Source organism: Oryctolagus cuniculus, chromosome 5 (assembly GCF_964237555.1).
Source record: "Oryctolagus cuniculus chromosome 5, mOryCun1.1, whole genome shotgun sequence".
In the NCBI taxonomy this organism is placed as follows: domain Eukaryota; kingdom Metazoa; phylum Chordata; class Mammalia; order Lagomorpha; family Leporidae; genus Oryctolagus; species Oryctolagus cuniculus.
The window spans coordinates 113,792,976-113,813,081 of NC_091436.1; the positions used below are offsets into that span (position 1 = coordinate 113,792,976).

General features: G+C 38.6%; 1 protein-coding gene across 1 annotated transcript in view; it reads left to right on the forward strand.

Moving 5' to 3' along the window:
* The window catches only part of BMP5 (bone morphogenetic protein 5), a 121,941-nt gene that overhangs the window by 87,658 nt on the left and 14,177 nt on the right, over nt 1-20,106 (forward strand). The window contains exon 4 of the mRNA XM_002714515.5: nt 13,570-13,764. Within this exon, the coding sequence (XP_002714561.1) occupies nt 13,570-13,764 (195 nt within the window). The remainder of the gene's footprint in view (nt 1-13,569; nt 13,765-20,106) is intronic.

Consider the following 20,106-nt stretch of genomic DNA (forward strand, 5'->3'; position numbering starts at 1 on the left):
CACTCTTCGTATTGCACATTGTATGTGTTTGGACAAATGTATAACAACATGTATTCACCATTATAATCTTATAGATTATATTCTCTACCTTAAAATCTGTACTCTACTTATTCATCCCTTCCTCCCTAAATCTCTGGAAATCACTCATCTTTTTACTGTATCCATAGTTTTCCCTTTTCCAGAATATAATGTAGTTGGCATCATATCAATATAACCTATCTGATTGACTTCTTTCACTTAATAATGTGCATTTACGTTTCCTCTGTATCTTTTATGGCTTGTTTGCTCATGAGTTTTTAGTGTTGAATATTTTTCCATTGGACAGATGTATCGTGGTTTGTTTATCCTCTACACTTACTGTAGGCCATCATTTTTGCCTCCATGTTATGGTAATTATAAGTCAAGCTTCTACAAACACTGATTTGTAGGATTTTGTGTAGATATAAATTTTAACTTCTTTGTGTAATTAAATTGGAGCATGATTGCTAGATCATAGAGTATGCTCAGTTTGTAAGAAACCACTGAAGTATCACGTAAGGTGGCTGTACAGTTTTGCATTTCCACTAGCAATGAATGAGAGTTCTTGTTGCTCCACACCCTCATTAGCATTTGGTACTATCAGTGTAGCATCTGATTATTGACGTAATTCACATTTCCTTGACGACGTGTTATGTGGAACATCTTACCATAGACTTATTTGCGTTTTGTATATGTTCTTTGATGAGGTGTGTGTTAAGGATTTAGGCCCATTTTTAATTTAGTTTTTTGTTTTTTTATTGTTGAGCTTGAGGAATTCTTTAAATATTTCAGACAATAGTCATTTATCAGATACCTACTGCAAATCTATTTTTCCATTCTGTAGCTTGTCTTTTTATTCTCTTGACAGAGCAGAAATTTTTAATTGTTATGAACTGAAGCTTATCAATTCTTTCATAGACCGTGCCTTTGGTGGCACCCCCTCCTTTTCCTTTAAGTGTCAACTATTTCTCAAGTTTATTGTTCACCCAAGGCATATTAAGCTTTTTTACAAAGAGTCAATAAGAAATCTCACTTTTCATTCCACCATCCCATCTCCTACCTAGTACCAAAGCTGATACTGTTGTTGCTATGTCATCCCTAGAGAGGTCTTGGGCTGCCTGGATTATGCTTTAGGAAGCAACACATGGGGGTAAGATTTCTTCCAAAAGATTTAGAAGGTATCTTTTTTTCTCTTTTTTTCCAAACAACTTTTACTAAGGTATATAGTTTCATTTATTTCATAAATACAACTTTAGGAATAGTGTGATTCTTCCACCCCACCCTACCTCAAACACTTCTTCCTCCTCCCTCTCCTATTCCCATTCTTATTTTTATTAATATTTATTTTCAAGTAACTTTATGCACATGTGGTTAACTCTATATTAAGTAAAAAGTTCACGAACAATTATGAAGGAAAAAAAACCTGCTCCTCAACAGTCGAGACAGTGCTTTTCAAATCATTGCATTTCTTTTTTTTTTTATTTAATAAATGTGAATTTACAAAGTGCAACTTTTGTATTCTTGTGGCTCCCCCCTCAACCTCCCTCCCTCCCGCGGCCCTCCCCTCTCCCACTCCCTCTCCCATCCCACCCTTCATCGAGTTTCATTTTCAATTACCGTCATATACTGAAGATCAACTTAGTATATACTAAGCAGGGATTTCAACAGACCGCCCTCACACAACCGCACAAGGTATAGGGTATTGTTCGACTAGTAGTGTTGTCTTTAAGTTTCATAGTAAAACACATTAAGGACAGAGATCCTATGTGGGGAGCATGTACCCAGTGACTCCCATTGTTGATTTAACAATTGGCACTCTTATTTATGACGTCAGCAATCACCCGAGGCTCTTGCCATGAGCTGTCTAGGCTATGGAAGCCCCTTGAGTTCACCAACTCTGAACTTGTTTAGGCAAGGCCTTATCACAGTGGAGGTTCCTTCCTTGCTTCGGAGAAAAGCGCCTCTGTCCTTGATGGCCTGTTCCTAGAAGGTATCTTTATGAACGAAAAGTTTTTGTCACTGTGCTTGGTTTTCTTTTTTATGCATATAAGCAGAGTTGCTTTCTGAAACCTCATATTTTGAACAAAACAATTTGAGTGTAATTTACAGATTGCTTCATTCTGTTGAAAATAAATCATGATTATGATTTTTAGAAAATATCTACATGTATTTTTGGTATGTGTGTTACATTCTCCAGTCACTACTCTGAAATATACTACATTTTTGGCCTTGTTTATTCATATTATAAATCATACAGAGAAAATAATTTTCTTTTAAAATAGATGTTGATTATAGAATATATTCAGTAGTAAATTGAAAGGCACAAATTTGCTACTTCATCATTTACATTATATATAAAATAGTTAGAAACTAGATTTTACAGTAGTTTCTGTTTTAATTTATAGGATGTTTATATTTGAATGAGAGCTGAATGAACATACTTTGTTTATCCAAATTTTAGCATCACAACTTGAAAACATACATGAAAAGAGGCTTTAAATGTTTTAAAGTAAGCAGTGACAAGTAGAAGTTCGTCATGGCATATTATCTGGTGAAAAATGTATTTTACCATTTTTTCAAAGATTTTTTTTTGACAGGCAGAGTGGACAGTGAGAGAGACAGAGAGAAAGGTCTTCCTTTGCCGTTGGTTCACCCTCCAATGGCCGCCACGGTTGGTGCGCTGCTTCCAGCGCACCGCGCTGATCTGATGGCAGGAGCTAGGTACTTATCCTGGTCTCCCATGGGGTGCAGGGCCCAAGTACTCGGGTCATCCTCCACTGCACTCCCTGGCCACAGCAGAGAGCTGGCCTGGAAGAGGGGCAACCGGGACAGAATCCGGCACCCCGACCGGGACTAGAACCTCCAGAACCCGGTGTGGCGGCACCACAAGGCTGAGGATTAGCCTAGTGAGCCGCGGCGCCGGCTAAGATTTCTTTTAATGAAAAGGGATATGAAAGTGTTTGACTACATCTGTATTTCTGCTTTTGATTTTCCCTAATTCAGAACAGTAACCATGAAGCACCAATCTTGCCAAATGCCAATATCAAGAACATATTCCAGTTTTTGCTGTTCTTATTCCTCGTGTTCTTGATTCGTAACTATAGCTAAACTAATGATATGAGGGGTAAATATTTTTCATGCTAACATCAATTTAAGTCATGAAAAATATGAAATACTTGCTATTATCATCATTTTCTGAAGTTAACTCTGTCTTTCCCATTCCTTCCAATTGTTTAACCTACAGCTAATACATACATATTCCCCAGAGATATATTGCAATAACAATAGTAGTTTGTATCCTGTACAGAGAGCACTGGTGGGAAGAAGAGTGAACCATCAGTCAGTGTAAGACATGAGCACTAACTCTGGTGCTTTACTAACTTAAACTTTGGTGTACAACTTGTGTAAATTCACAAGGGAGAGGGAAAAATTGAAGCAGAAACAAACAAACTGAAAGTATCTAACAACTAAAGCCAATAGTGTATATTACAAGTGCAGATCAAAGTTTGGAATTAAAGAAAAACTACTGTGACAGAAAAATAGCATATCCCAGTTCTGTAAAAAGCAAAAACAAATACATAATAATTTCTCCGTATGACAGGTTTCTATCTGAGTGGAATAAAAACTGAGGAAATTACTTGGCATCTCAAGGCTGGTAAGGAGTGTTGGTTTCTCATTTTCTTAATCCTGAGCTGAATGAAACCAGCAGCTATAGCACTTTTTCACCATATGTATATGTATCATGGACAGTTCATGAGATGGATGAATGTCCTTGGCTCTTAACAAGGTGGAAAGCTTTTACACAGAGAGCCAACATCGAAACAGCGGTCCTGACTAGTTTATAACAAAGAACACTGTGTTCCTAGGTTTGACCACATTGAGTTGAAAATTTGACTCTTCTCCAGGCTTATTTTAAACCTTTTTTTTTTAAAGATTTATTTTATTTGAAAAGCGGAGTTATATGGAGAGAGGGAGAGAGAGAGAGAGAAACAGAGAGGGAGAGAGAGAGAGATCTTCCATCCACTGGTTCACTCCTCACATGGCTGTGATGACAAGTTGGGCCAGACTGAAGCCAGAAGACAGGAGCTTTGTCCAGGTCTCCCACATGGGAGCAGGGGCCCAAGCACTTGGGTCATGTTCTGCTGCTTTCCTAAGCACATTAACAAGGTGCTGAAACAGAAGTGGAACAGCTGGGATATGAACCCATATGGGATGACGATGCTGTAGATGGCTGCTTAACCTGTTATACCATAGTGCTGGCCCCATTTTAATAATTTTAAAATTGTACCTGTTACCTTGTGGTGGGGAGTATATATATGTGTGTATACACACACACACACACACACACACACACACACTGGTAAGTGAGATTGAGAACTGGCTCCATAGATGGCAGCTGTTGCTAATAAAGTATTGAATTGGTTAAAATTCTGAATTCTCAATTTCCCTGGCCATTTTAAAAACACACTCAAAGTGTACCCATTATATCTATATGTAGAGATTTTTAAAAAGATTTATTTTATTTACTTGAACGATAGAATTACACAGAGAGGTAGAGACAGAAAGTGAGAGGTCTTCCATCCACTGGCTCATTCCTCAAGTGGCCACAACGCCCAAAGCTGACCCAATCTGAAGCCAGGGGCCAGGAACTTCTTCCAGGTCTCCCACATGGGTGCAGGGGCCCAAGCACTTGGGCCATCATCCACTGCTTTCCTGGGTCCATTAGCAGGGAGCTAGATTGGAAGTGGAGCAACCAGGACTCCAACCAGCGCCCATATGGGATGTCTGTGCTGAAGTTTGGGCCTTTTAACCCGCTGCACCACAGTACCAGCTCTTAGAAATTTTTGTTTCACAGAAGTTTCACTATTTGTAGAAATAAGAAAGTTTTATTTGTGCTGTAAGCTCTCATGATAATGCCAACCCAGGCTGAGCAAAAGGTAAACCAAGAGTTTTGTGCATGGAAATGGCTCATAGGGATGCTTTTCTTCAGGTGGCCACCTTGGAATCATGGTTTGAATATTGCCGTGGGGCTGGTCCTTTAAGGGAGGCAGGCCAGATGGCATTCTTGCCATGGTCATAGAAATGAGTGACTGGTGAAGAAAATCTCTGCTTGCTTTTGCTGTGAAGAATGCTTTCTGATCCAGTCATCATCTGTGAGGAAAATAATTAAATCCCAAATACTTTACTTCCACATTTTTAAAGCAATAAATAAATATATAAATAAAAAGGCATAATACATTAAATACCTCAATATCAGATTTCCATTGCATAGTTTTGAAAATACTTTTCACCTTTCTCACTCTTTCCCTTTATTAGGTGTCAAGATAATTTATTTTTTCTTCCACTTTGATGGTACTAGAATTTTCTGAAGATCCTGGATGTATCTTATGATATAGATTTGTGTATCAGATTGAAAATGAAGGTCAAGTATTTAATGAACTATAATTTTCCATAAGACAGAATCTTTTGAATAATATATTGTATAAAGTGGTAGAAGGGAATACTTGTTTTAGAGCCTCATAAATTTCCCATGTAACTGTATTAAGTGTATTTTAAGGCCCAGTTTTACCATTTTAGATAAAATGCATAGCATTACATTAAATTAATTTCACTGCTCTGAAACAAACTAAAATTAGTTTGAGGACTAAAAACTTTTCCCTGTTGATTTTATAACACATAGCCTTAAAAGATGTTTTAATTTAAGCTGAAACTGCATCACTAAATCATTTTATTTAAATCCCTGGGTGTTTAGAGGCAAAGATTGTGTGTGTACGCCTTTTTTTTTTTAATTTTAAAAAGTCAAATAATTACTGGAAAAAAAGACTAAAAATAATTCACTCTTCCCACGGTTTCATGAAAAGAATGTTTTGGCTTTCTTAAAATAAATATAGGGTTATAGGACTAACAGCTAACCCATCTTTTCAGGGCATGTGACAGATGATGTCTGTAAAGCTCACAGGGCCTCGGGGGAAAGGTGCTATATAAAGACAAGGGCTATTAAAAAGTAAGTGCTTCTGTGGAGGTAAACTCCAACTCGTAGCATGGGACTCACATTTCCATCAGCTGAAAATAGGAGCTGTGTCAAAAGAATTTTTGGGCTTGTCACGTGTGAGACATTAAGACCCCCAAGGAAAGAGACATCATTTTCCATCAGCTCAGCCCTATCTTCTGTGGTATAACATAGCTGAGCATCTAGATGCTGCTGCAACTGGGCACAGGTCTCTGGCCCTGCTCTTTTCAGAGCTCAGCCTCTCTGTCCTCAGACCCTCCTTCCTGGAGTCGCGTGGTCTTTGGTTCTCAAGCGCTTGTGCTTTTCCCATGGCATGCCCTCAGCCAGCAGGCCAAGGTTTATTCCCGTTTCCTTTTCCACTGATACCGCTTTTTCAAACTCTAAGATACTACATCTGTTCTGTGAAACTTTCAGAAAGAGATGTCGCCTCTTTAAATTTCCCTACTCTTTCAGTAACTGAATCACAGAAAAAAATGGATGTTTTCCACTGCTCTGTACCAGGAATCATTACCACATTTTAAGAAGACTCTCAACTCACAATTCCTATCAGAGTGTCAGGACACGGTTACCAATTGTCCTCCTTGGATTTCAGGTCTCCAACGTGTTGTATTTCTGTCTTTGAGCCCTAGAATCCTATGCTTACTTACACATTTTATTACATCTGTCTCTTTTATTTTTGACATATTTTAAATATTTAACACATAATTATGAAGTGAAGTGGTTGTTTCTAAATTATTCTTTTAAATGGCACTATAAAGACAAGTACAGAAATATTCAGCAAAGGCATTAAATGACAAACCTCATTTGTTAAACAGACCTCTAGACTTAATATTAAAAATAGTTCAAAAATCTTAAACTCTAATTTTCAAAAAAATTGGAAAAAAACCCTCAACTGTGAGTTTTCAGTATCACTAAAATATTTAAACATCCCAGATTTACTCTTTTTAAAAATATTTATTTATTTATTTGAAAGAGTTACAAAAGAGGGGGAAACATACACACACACACACACACACACACACACAGAGAGAGAGAGAGGGAGAGAGAGAGAGAGAGAGAGAGAGATGTTCCATCTGCTGGTTCATTCCTTAAATGGCTGCAATGGCCTGGGCTGGACCAGGGTGAAGCCAGGAGCCACAAGCTTCATCTGGGACTCCCAGTTGGGTTGCAGGGGCTTAAATACTTGCATCATCTTCTGCTGCTTTCTCTGGTGCATTAGGGAGCTGAATTGCAAGTGAGGCAGTCAGAAAGTGTACTGGCACCCATATGGGATGCTGACATCACAGGTGGAGGTTTAACCTGCTGCACCAAACTGCTTGCCCCTTAACATTGTTTTATTTGAGTAAATTCAGTGTAAACTATTTAGAAAACAAAAAGCATTGGGCAGAAATATTAAATTATTTTGTAGTTCTTCAAATCTATATGCCTCTACCTGATAATGTCTGTTCTTCCACCTTGAAACTGAAACTATGAAAAAAATCAAGGTATAACAAAGTTGAAATTTATAGCTAGATTACCACATTCTTAAATTGTCTATAATGAGTTATGTGTGAATATTTATATACATATAATTTAAGTAGGAAAAAAAATCTATCTTTCCTCCATTCATTAAATTACAACATAGAGTAAGTTAGCCTGTGTGCTGGGTAGATAACACTGAACATTTAAAATGATCTGTTTCTCTAAAGGGTAAAATTCCAGTGTAATTTAGCATCATAGAATCGATAATTTAAGAGTGCAAGAACCAAAATTAATCACAATGTAAAAACAAGTAATGATCAAATACAAGTGTGAATGGGTAGCAATGGACTGATTTATCGTCTATGAAGTGATCCATAGAGGATGCTATATGGGTCTTTCTCAAAATGAAAGAAAAGCAGTCCATGCACAAAGTCCATCACAGATCTTTTTAGTTAAGCAGTCAATTAATACTAGTTTATAGGAGAAAGATAGCAAATTAGAATTTATGTTAACATCTGAGAGTGATATCAATGTTTAGAATCTGATGAATCTTAAAATGAATGTTTCTTGAACTGTGTTTAGTTTGCCAAATGTTCATATTTGGAGCCAGTTAGCCTTATAACATCAACATGTCTCTAAAGAGCTGTATTATGTCATAATTTCCTTTAATAAGCCTATTTTAAAAGAAATAAACATTTTAGAAGTCATATTTTCCAAAAGGAATGATGTGAAACACAAAACTGTTCAGTTTGGAATAGATTTTAGTTATTGAGTTTACTTTCTCTATGACTAAAATCATCAATAATCTCAATTGTGTCTTTAGGCAAATTTGATACAACTCTCTGACCACAGTTCCTACACAAAGTCATTAGGGTCAGAATGGAAGATCTAGAAGTCTTGAATCTCCAGGCTCAATTATGACAAAGTTTAGTAATTCATAACTCCAGTCTCACATACTTTTCTTGTGTAAAAATAATTATTCATCAGAAGATATTAACCCAATGCCATCGTTATTCACTTTGTAGTAATAAAACTGAGAAATTATATACTCACACAGTTACCACTCAAGTTATTTCTGTTGTTTTGGTATATGGACAATTCTAAGGTGAAAACAAGATGGTCAAGGTATGAATAGGTCTACAAATCCTCTCACATGGAAAGATTTAATGGATGTTCTTCTGCAAAGAGACAATAGCTATGTTAATCAAAACTCTGGACTCCTATGATTGTTCTCCTTACCCCTTGAATTTTACAATTTATGTATTCCATGATACACAACCCTGAGCTAACCAAGCACAAGAGATTTTTTTTGGGTCTAACTGCCACTGATGAACTAACTGATTGTTGGTCTATCCTTTAAAGAAACTTTCCAGTCTCCTCTCTGCTGTTTCCTCTCTCAGGCCATTTTGTGTGAGAGAACACAAGTGTCTAGATTGAATAACTCCTAGCAACCAAATTCTTGACCTCCTATTATCACTCAACTCATTAGCAAACCATTTCGCAAACCATCCCAGTTAGCAAACCATTGCCACTGTACAAATACATGGGCTTTATACAAAGCAAATTTGCCATTAGTCTTTGAGCCACTTCACTCCATAAACAACATTGTTTCTTACTGTGGTACAATTGTTGGTGCATATTAAAACTCCCAATGCTATCAGATGGCTGCTCTACTCATCTTCTAGCAGCTAGCAATCTGAAGTGAATGCTTATATTAACACTGGTACAGATTTCATTTATTTATTTATTTATTTATTTATTTCAAAGGCAGAGACACCTAGGAAGAGAGAAAGACAGATCTCCCATGAGCTGGTTTATTCTCCAAATGACTTCAATAGCTGAGGCTGACTAGGTCAAGTTATGAACTGGCACACAGTTCAGGTAACCTGCATGATTACCAGGAGCCCAGCTACTTGAGTTATCATCTACTTCCTCCCAGGGTACACGAAGTAGGAAACTGGAATCAGGGGCAGAGCCAGGACTCAAACCCAGGCACTCCAATATGGGATGCAGGCATACCAGATTGTGTCTCAACTGCTCTGCCAAATGCCGGTGCCTAGAATTTAATTTTGGAAATCATTCAGTTGCTGCCGTCTGACCCAAACTGGAACTGCTCAGAAGTCACTTTTCTGCTGCAGGGAGAATATTTTTCTACCATTTGGGCTAGCCAACTTCCAAAGTAGTGCTACCATGCCTTCCCAGTGTTTTACAGAGACTTTGGGTAAAAAGTTTATTAGATTTTCTTTGCATACTCCTTGTTTCTAGGAACTAGACATGCAACCATTGGAGCTTTGACAGAACTAATTCTTTTAGCTACAAACTCAAAATAATCCCAACTTTCTTATACTCCCTGGTTCTTAGCCCTTTCCATTAGGATAACTTTTTAGCCATGAAGTATATGACTATTCCAAAAAGTTCATGGAAAAGGGAATTAAAAGTATTTTGGTGCCTATAAATCCAGTATAGTTTTGCATGGCATGCATTTTTCCATGAACTTTTTGAAGACTCATGTATGCATGGATTTCAAAACTTTCCAAACAAAGTAATCTTTTAATCCCATTTTCCATGAAGGTTTTGAAGTTATCTTCTCTTTTTCTCCCTCTTTCCCCCCATATACAAACATACACATACACACACAGAGAGTTTCCATAAATAAAAGTGCTTTTCAAGTTGGCTTCTTTAATTATATATTTGTAATATCTAAAACTTGTACATTAATAATAAAATTCAAATAAATTTCATAAATAATTCACTATTTTTCTTTTAAAATTATTTTATTTGGGAGAGAGACATACACACACAGATAGCACACACATATGCAGAGAGAGAGAGACAAATACCCACAGTGCGGTCAGGGCTGGTTAGGGCTGGTTGGTGGTAGGAACCCAGTTGCTTGCACTTCACCATCGCCTCCTAGGGTCTTCATCAGCAGGAAGCTTATGTCAGGAGCAACAGCTGTTTATAGAACCCAGGAACTCTAACATGAGATATGGGTGTTTTAACTAGTATCTTACTTGGTAGATCAAACCAAGTCCTGCCCTATACACTATTTTTTAGTACATACAATACAGTTTGGGTTTCTGTCAGCATTGCTAACAAAAACAGTTGTTCAGCCGTGCAAAAACTTTCAGTTAATGTAATCAATGTAGGTATATTATGTTTGAAGGAGAAGGTAAAATAGTTAATGCATCTATGGTATAGATCCAAACCAGGGGTAACTGAACAAGCTTTAACTTATGGAATCTTAATAGTCACCGCATTGCTGAAGTATAAAGGAAGCCAAGAGGAAACTTAATAATATTAAAAGTTATTTTAAAGGGAGTTCACATTGGCTTGAATGGTACTTTGCTTCACATACAATATCCACCTTTGTAAAAACCAAGAAACCCGTATTTGTAACATACACATATCTTTACAGTTTTCAGAACATAAATCTTGAGAGCAGTATTATTTCTGTATAGATAAAAATTAAATTATTGGAAGCCTCTGGAATAATAATAAAAAACCCTCATGCAAATCAAAGGAAACTTGAAACTTTGTGTTAAGTGCTTATTTAACTATAAAAAGGTCAGTATATGTTGTAATGAATGGAAAACTGATTTTACTATATTCCATTTGTGAACATCTTGCAGCAACCTATTTTAGTATTAGAAAGATCATATATTAAACATGATTCCTGCAGTCATCAATGTATAAGGGTTAAAATTTAGTTCCTGTTAAATTAACACTCCATTAAAATATCAGAATAAAAGCTTTGACAAATACTTTTTATGTTGTATTCCAAGACAGAAAAAAAATTTAAAAAAAATTGAAGAACAGATTGCCAGTTATTCTATTCCATAACAGTTAAGTTTTTTCAGTACACTTTTTTTCTCTTTTGCTGAGTTCTCTGTCACTGGAAACATCTTAAACCAATTTCAAGCGCTACACCTGAATAAACATGTTGTAAAAGTGTTTATGTATTGAAGTGGGTCAGTTCAAGGTATGGTATTTGGCTGGAACTTCTAATTTCTCTTTTTACAGCAAAAGGGCTGCCAGAAGGAGGAAGTCTGAGCTGAATTAATACATTTGTTACAGTGGAAGTAGAATGGAAACTGCTCTGACCACAAATCAAACTGCCTCTTTCATTTATGCCAGTGATAGAGTTTTTCTAAGAAATATAGGCTCTGGCAAAGAGCCACTGTAAGTTTGCATTTAAAAGAGAAATCTATATGCTTATTTGTTCAAGGTTTACTGCTTTGGTTATTTGCAAGTCCTTTTTCTGGTAAGACTGAATATAGTGGCGTTTGTGAGGCAGACGACTATTTTCATACTTGCAGGAATTAGGTAAGTTTCCCCAGCATGTTGTAAAACAATTGTGGAAGACACCTATACTGCCTGGATTAGTGCAGTCTTCTTTATTTTCTTCACCAAAACCTCCACATTTAAAGGACCTCTGTGTCCCTCCCAACAGCTGCACAACCTCACATGACACGGTCTCGTTTTCTGACGGTAGAAGGTCTCTGCACAATACAAGTAAACACAAAAGTGTTTATGCTGCCAAAATAAATTTTGCTGAGAGTAAGGGCTTCTTTGCTAAAATGCAATGATGCCATTTCATGGACTTGTTTTCCTTTTCTTCTTCTAAGGTAGGTCAGGTCTTATTATGGGCTGAGGTTGCTTCACAGTCTTTACTGAATAAATATTTTGAGAAAACATGAACATCTCTCAGGGGGGCAAGCTAGAGTCAATCATGTACATATTTCAAACCACAGTATAGGTTACTCTTAAAAGATTGATAACTTTTGTATCTAGAATAGAAATTTTGCATGAGATTTGGGTAATTTTCAACCATGTTTATGATTTAAATAGTTTATCTTCTCTGGCTGATTTTCATGTATGCAGATACCAGTCACTGTTTTTTTTGGTATGTAATATATAATTATAGATAGATAGATTCCATTATGTATGTTGATACTAGTATACATGTGTTACATATATGTATATGAGATATGTATTTTCCATGATTATTTTAAATTAGAAGAGCCTAATAAAAGGGAATTATAAACAGGGAGAAAAGAGTAACACCTAATTCCTAAGGCGTTTGTGGAACTAATTTAAATAATGCGTGGAATTCACTTAGGAAACTGTCTAGCATTTATACAGCAAGCACGCTGACATATTTGACATGCTTGTAACTATTACTATTGCCACCCCCGTGACGGGGTTCTTTGTCAGCGTGGACATCTAGTCTCTCGGGACCTTGACTTCTGACGTAATTCTCTATGACTGGTGGCACCACTTATCTCTGATACACAGCCACATCACAGCATTGGGATCCAGGGCATCTGAGGTACAGGCTGGTTTAGACTCTAAGCTTATCTGGAAATTGTTCTCCTTTCTGAGAATATGCGGTTGGGTTGCCTCTTCTGACATCTTTTCAGTACACATCCAAGGGTGTTACAACTCAGAGGAGGCAGGAATTCTGAAATTTCTGTCTTTACTTGAAAATATTCTGTACCTAGACTGAACTTGAGCTTAAAGCAAACCTCTGTCCCCAAAATAACCTGTGAAGAGCTGTAGGTAGAGCACAGCTTTGCAAAGGTTGTTGAACACGGGCCAGAGGTGAAGGGGGAAAGGCTATCAGCACTAATTAACACCTGAAAAGCCTGAGCTAGACTGGAGAAAGTAGAAACACTTTGCCAGGCATTCAGCTTTTATCGCTTAGAGGAAAATTATAGGGCATTTAGTCCAGAGGAGCTCACAGCTAATAGTTTTGAAATTGTTATTTAATGTGGACATTCCCAAGTTGATGGGCAGTGAAACCTTTCCATTACAGGGTTTCTGACTTTACATCAGTAAGTGAAGGCAGCAGGAGGGTGTTCTGTGGTGAAAGAACTAGGCAAAATGAAAAACCAAGCACAGCCCAGAGAGCTAAATGTAGGAGAAAAGCCTCAGTGTTTATAAAAATCTTGGTCTGTGAAGAAAACATTCTCATAAGGTTAAACTTCCTCCCTTTTCAAAGTACCTTCAGAATGCATCCATGTCAGGTAAACTTTATCTTTATTTCATAAACCAAGTGCTTGTGCATTATATTCTAGGACGCAGTATCAACGTAAAATCCGCTGGTCTTGTGGGAAGACATGGACCTCAGTCAAAACAACCGTTCATGGTGGCCTTTTTCAAGGCGAGTGAGGTACTTCTTCGATCTGTGAGAGCAGCCAGCAAACGGAAAAATCAAAACCGCAATAAATCCAGCTCTCATCAGGACTCCTCTAGAATGTCCAGTGTTGGAGGTAAGATAAAACGAGAGCAGTTGAGAGTTATGGGGTCATATGTTGCAAATCAAGTAGCCCCAGTAAATTTACCCTCTTCATATACCTTCATTTGGTCTATTAAATCTTCCAGTGATGTTTCAAGCATCCCTGGAATGTTTCATCAGTGAATCACTCAGTAATTCATTTTCAAATAAGTATGACTTACCTTCTTATGTCGAAAGATTCAGCTCAAATTAAAATCAAGCTGGCAGTAATAAAATTATGAAATGGCTAGGTCAACAAAGTCTAGCCAAAACTAAACTACACATCTTGCTGCGCTAACTTCCCCAGGGCCTCTCAAATATGGATGGCCAAGCAGGTAAATTTAGCATAAAATCCTTTCTTTAGTACTTAAATGGGAAATATGCACTCACATTCTTTTTGAAAATAGGAGCAGGATAGATTGCATGAGAAGTAAGATTATACTTATATTTACCTTAATTACATGGAGGGTTATTACCTAGGTAATTTGCTTTGGGTTTGTCTCCATACACATAGATAAAGAAAATCCTTCAACAAAATATCACAAATGCACAATTTATGCCAATGTCCTTGCAGTTTAATCTCTCCAGTGATAGAAAAAGAGGTAAAAATTACTATTGATTAGAAGGCATTTATGTTATTTTATTTATACCAAAAATAATCTTGTTAATCCAGGCTACGAGAAGATTTTAATAAGCTATTCTTAGAAGGAAAGGATGGCTATTTTATTCCAAGAAACTATTCTTTATAAAAATAAATTGGAAGATAAAAAAGTTATCCCAGAAATCCCAGTTTAATATAACTTGTTTGTGTATTTGTAAATGCTTCTGTGTTGCTGCTTTCATATGCATAGTACCCCACCAGACTCAATGGACTAGCTAGTGCACAGAAAAAACAAGATTACTACATGTAGTATTTCAACAAATCAGAATTCTAATTTCCTCCTTTCAAAAAGATTTATTTATTTATGTATTTATTTGTTTATTTATTTGAAAGAGAGAGAGAGAGAGAGAGAGAGAGAGAGAGAGAAAGAAATTATCTCCCACTGGCTAGTTCACTCCTCAAATGGACACAACAGCTAGGTCGGGTCCAGGTTGAAGCCAGGAATCACAAACTCTACCCTGGTCTCCCACATGAATGGGAGGGGGCCAAATACTTGGGCCATCCTATGCTGTTTTCCCAGGTGCATTAGAGAGAAGCTGGATCAGAAGCTGAGCAGCTAGGACTAGAACCAGCACTCCAATATGGGATGTAGATATTAAAAGAAGTGACTTAACTAGCTGCATGACAATGCCAGCCCCCAGAAATCTATTTTCAAACAGCCTTTGCCATTATTCTTAAGATCTTCATTTTTTCCATATTACTTGAAAGCATATAACAGCTACTTATTAATCAAGTAGATATGATTATTTTGGTAAGGCAAGGTTACAAATAAAAGAAAAAAAAACATGGTTTGTTTTACACCTGAGACTTCCAACAAAAATACTAAGTGGAATTCATAAGAGCCTTCTGCAGTATAACAGGAGCATCATGTCAGAAAGAAGTTTTTTTGCTACATCTAGCAACAGAAGGAGGGATGATTTCTATATGGAATTACTTTACACTGATTCAATTGCTACATTAAAGTGATGTTTTAAAATAATTTTCCAACATAGATATTTAATCACCTCTTTAACTTAAAAGTGAAACATGACATTAGTGCCTTATTACAACGCTATTTTGTAAAGACTTCACAAGGTATTTAGTTTGGCAAAACCTTCTAATTGCTTAATATGAAAGATGGAGAAAAATAAATTTCTAAGACCTTTTCTTCCTTGTAAATACTGGCCTGTCAAACTTGTATATTTTTCTTTTCATGTAGAATGGTTCTGAGTTCGGTTGAAATGTTTTTAATTTAATGTAGCAGACTGCATTAAGAGAAAGGTTTGCTAAATGTTGAATAGAAGAGTAAATAATTTTTGAGGAAATTACAAAGCAAGAAGTATGTCATATACTTCTTATGAAAGCTCATAATTACTCTGGCAGAGGCGTTTCAGTACTGAAATCAAAGTCCTTTTCCCTATTGATTAACTCTATTTATCTTCTCTTCCTGACCACAAGCAACAAATGTAAGTCTTTAACCATAGATGAATAAAACACATGGAGAGAAATCACAGAACTTTTCACCAGTTTCCTAACACCATTTAGAGTACAAAATTATTTTAATATAGGCCAATATTTTCTTTTGAAAAGTTTGTCATTGGCAACCATTTCTGTGAAATATGTGGTAGATGGTTTTGGAGCAAATTCATATTTTGATAGTAAGAAGAAAGAAAGTAGCTGGTTTGTGTCTGTGAGACTTAACCTTTCAATAGGTAGTAATCAAGCAGACTGGGAAAAGTCTCACAGGATTTGGCCTAAAAGACAGAGGTCTAAGGAAAGGGAATGTTATTATAAATAGAAAATTTGATACTTAGGAGACTTGAAATGCCAGCTAAATTTAAAAATTATCCAAATATCAATAACAAATGCTGTAATAGTACCAGACTTTACAAAAAATACTGTGCAAAGAGTCCATGGCTAAGATAGAGTGGGTTGGGAGAGTTAGAGAGGAGAGTCGTATTAAATGTTCATCTTATGACACTTCCCCCCAAGCATATTATCAAATGCTGAAAGTCTCAAACAAGTGCGGGAGAAGTCAAAGCTCAGTCATTCTCTCTGTCTTTCCCCATTTCTTTCCTACTTCAAAAATTTATATTGCTGACTTCCTTTTGTTCCACACTCCTATGAGAGCATTGCAACAATGGCTAGCACAAAGTGGGAGCCTTCAAAATATTTGTCAAATGTCACTCCCCGTCTTCGTGGAGGAACGACACAGGACCCTGCGCTGTTCTTTTGTCTGCTCGGCCCTCCCCGGGTTTGCTGCTGGTTCTTCCCGGGTTGGCTACCGTCCCTTCCACCTCCGTGGAAGGGCGGTTCCCCCGGCCACTTTCCCCACTTCCGTGGGGGAGCGGCACACCGCCAGCCGGCTCTCTCGGGGGCTGCACAGGTGTTCCCTCAGATGTTCCTGGTGCATGTTGTCTCTCTCCTCCTTTATAGTCCTCTTCCACCAATCCCAACTCTGCTACCCACACGCCGAGTATGCTGCTCTCCTCCAATCAGGAGCAAGATCAGCTCCTGCAGCTCAGTCAATCAAATTGGCGAGAGGCAGCTGCGTAGAAGTTGTTACTCCCTTCTCAGCACCATATTGTGGGAGAGCAGATGCATAGAATAAATCTTAATTCCAGTAACTTAGTCTAGTCCGAGTTGCTCCCCACAGATCCCCCTTTCTTTTTTTTTTGGCGTTGACACGCGCCTGTCTTCAGTGCCCCGTGGCACACACTCTGCTCTGCTTGCTAGAGTTGCCCACAGGTGCTTACAAGCCCTACCAATCAGGCAAACTGAATCCGGGTCCTCTCTTCGCCATGTTGTGAGGAGGTTTTTAGGCGCTGATGCGTGCCTGTATTCGGTGCCCTGCAGCGGATGCTCTGCTCTGCTAGAACTGCCTGCAGGTGCTAACAAGCACTACCAATCAGGCAAACCGAATCCAAGCCTTCTCATTGCCGTATTGTGGGGAGACTTATTGGTGTTGATTCGTGCCTATCTTTGGTGACCTGCAGCTCATACTCTGGTCGAGCTGCCTACTGGTGCTTATCGCCTTACTAATCAGGCAGACCGAATCCAAGCCTTCTCATTGCGGTATTGTGGGGAGACTTATTGATGTTAATTCGTGCCTGTCTTCGGTGACCTGCAGCGCATAAGCTGCTAGCCGCCCGCAGGTGCTCACCACCTCCCTAATCAGGCAGACCGAATCCAAGCTCTCTCATTGCCATGTTGAGAGGAGGCCTTATTTTTCTCTATTTCTCTATCTCCGGGCATTCCTATCTCTCCCATTTTACTTCTATCTACCAGCATTCCTATTTCTCTCATTTTACTTCTAAACTTCTGTTTCTCTTATCCCTGCGGCTTCCCGGCGCCCGCCCCGAGGCTGCTTCTCAGCGGCTTCCTGGCTCTGAGCCGCTTCAGCCCGCACTTCTCTCATCTGCGTGGCTTCCCGGCGCCCGCCCTGCGGCGGGTTCCCGGCTCTGCGCGGCTCGGCTTCGCTCGCTCCGCGGTCTCCACGGCCTTCGCGCCCGCACCATGGCCTTCGCGCTAGCCCCGGGTTCCCTATCTACTTGTGCCCCGCGCGCGCTCTCTGCACGCGGCGGCTTCCATGAGTCACACAGCACAGCTCACGTTTCCGCCACCGGTATTCAGTTCAAGTTTCCCGTGCTAACCTGGTGAATTCCAACCTGGCGGCCCACGTCTCTGCCTCTGGTTCCAGATTTTCGCCTTTTGCTCCCCGGGCTGACTTGAAGAATTCCAAGATAGCTTATGTCTCCACCTCGGCCTGCCCCTGCGGCTTCAATTTCCCTAACATTTTTCTCTACCTGGTATGTTTCCTAACTTTTCTTCCAACAATATTCCCCTCTCACTTCTCCTGGCTTCTCCCCACAGTCCGTATCCGAGTCTAAGTTTCTTCTAGGTTTCACTTTCACTTTCAACCTGCAGTCCGTATCTGAGTCTAAGTTTCTTCTTGCTTTCACTTTAAATCCTAACTTCTTTCCCACAGTCTGTATCCGAGTCTATGCCTAGGCTTTCAATAGCTTCTTCTGGCACCTTTTCTGTCCGGCTTTCCCCTAGGCTCTTTGCTAGTCTCTCTCTCCGGTATTTTCCCACTTCTTCCCGTTTCTTCCCTCCTGGGTTTCCTATCCGAGTCACGGCACCAATATGTCGCTCCCCCTCTTCGTGGAGGAGCGACAGTCAAAGTAGTACGATAATTGTATGGGAAAAAATAACCTCACCTTTCAATTGAATATGCATGAAACCATTCCTCCCCAAAAGATGTCAGCTCCTTGTCAGGCTTTTGGTAAGGCAGTTGAGCAGAGGTGATCACTTGCTGCAATGGTTAAAATGTCACTTGGGCTACCTAGTTTAAATCCTGGCTCTGCTTTTGATTCAGCTTCCAGCTAATGCACCGTGGTAGGCAGCAAGTGATGGGCCAAGTATTTGGGTCTCTGCCATCCATGTGAGAGATCCAGATTGAGTTCTGGACTCCCAGACTCAATGTGGACCATGCCTACCTGTTGCAGGCATTTGGGGTATAAACCAGCAGATGGAAGGCCTCCCCATCTCTCTCTTTCTAATAAGTAACTTAAATATTGCCTAATTTAAGAAGGCAATGAGTATTTCTTTGAATTTGGGTGTGGGAGGTAAGAAAGGAAGATAATTGCTGAATTTAAGCTACTCTGAATCATATAAAGGCACTTGATTTCTTGGATTTTTAAAGATTCTACAGAACATGATGCTCTCCTAAGTATTATGGCAGTGCTAAAAATAATAGACTATTCAGAATCTGGAAGGTGGGGACTGCATCGTGGTGCAGCAGGTTAAGCTTTTGACTGTGACACTGGTGTCCCAAAAGAGCCCTGGTTCAATTCCCAGCTATTCTATTTCCAATCCAGCTTCCTGTAATGTCCCTGGGAAAGCAGCAGAATGGGCCAAATATTGGTGCCACTAGCACCCACGTGAGAAACCCAGATAGAGTTCCAACCTCCTGGTTTCAGTCTGGTCTGTGCCCAGCTGTTGTAGCCATTTGGCAAGTTAACCAGTGGATAAAACATTTCTTTTTCTATGTCTCTCTCTCTCTCTCTCTCTGTAACTATTTCAAATAAATAAATAAATAATACATCTTTTTAAATCTGGAATTTGGAAGAACTAACAGGGCAAATGGAAATTCTGGGCTCAGCACCAACCTGCTAGAAAAGAGTGATGTTGCATGGTTGACACTAAGGCACTTTGGAAGTAGATCCAATCATACGGTGGCCCTGCATAAATCCATGATGATTTCTAAGGCTAAGTTATTCATGTAGGTACCAAAATTGAAACATGCACTTTTTCTCACCTCTGATAGGTTCCACCTCTTGCCTATTGCATACAATATAAATCCATGCTTCTTGGGAAAACAGATTAAACCAAAATAAGAACCAAAACACAAAAATAGAATTAACTGGAATTATTTCTTAGAATGTTTTTATTAGCCAATATGCAAAAAACATAAGATCAGAAAATACTAATTGTTCTCTGTTGTTCACCTGATCCTCCCATGATAGATTACTCTGATAGATTGATGTCAACCTAGTATATATGCTTCTAAACTATTCCCTCCATAATACAATTCTTTTGAGGCTCAATATATTTTATTATGTGTCTTTGATTACATGAATGATATATTTCATGTGTTTTAAAAATTGTCTTAGGGGGCTGCAGCTGTGGAACAGT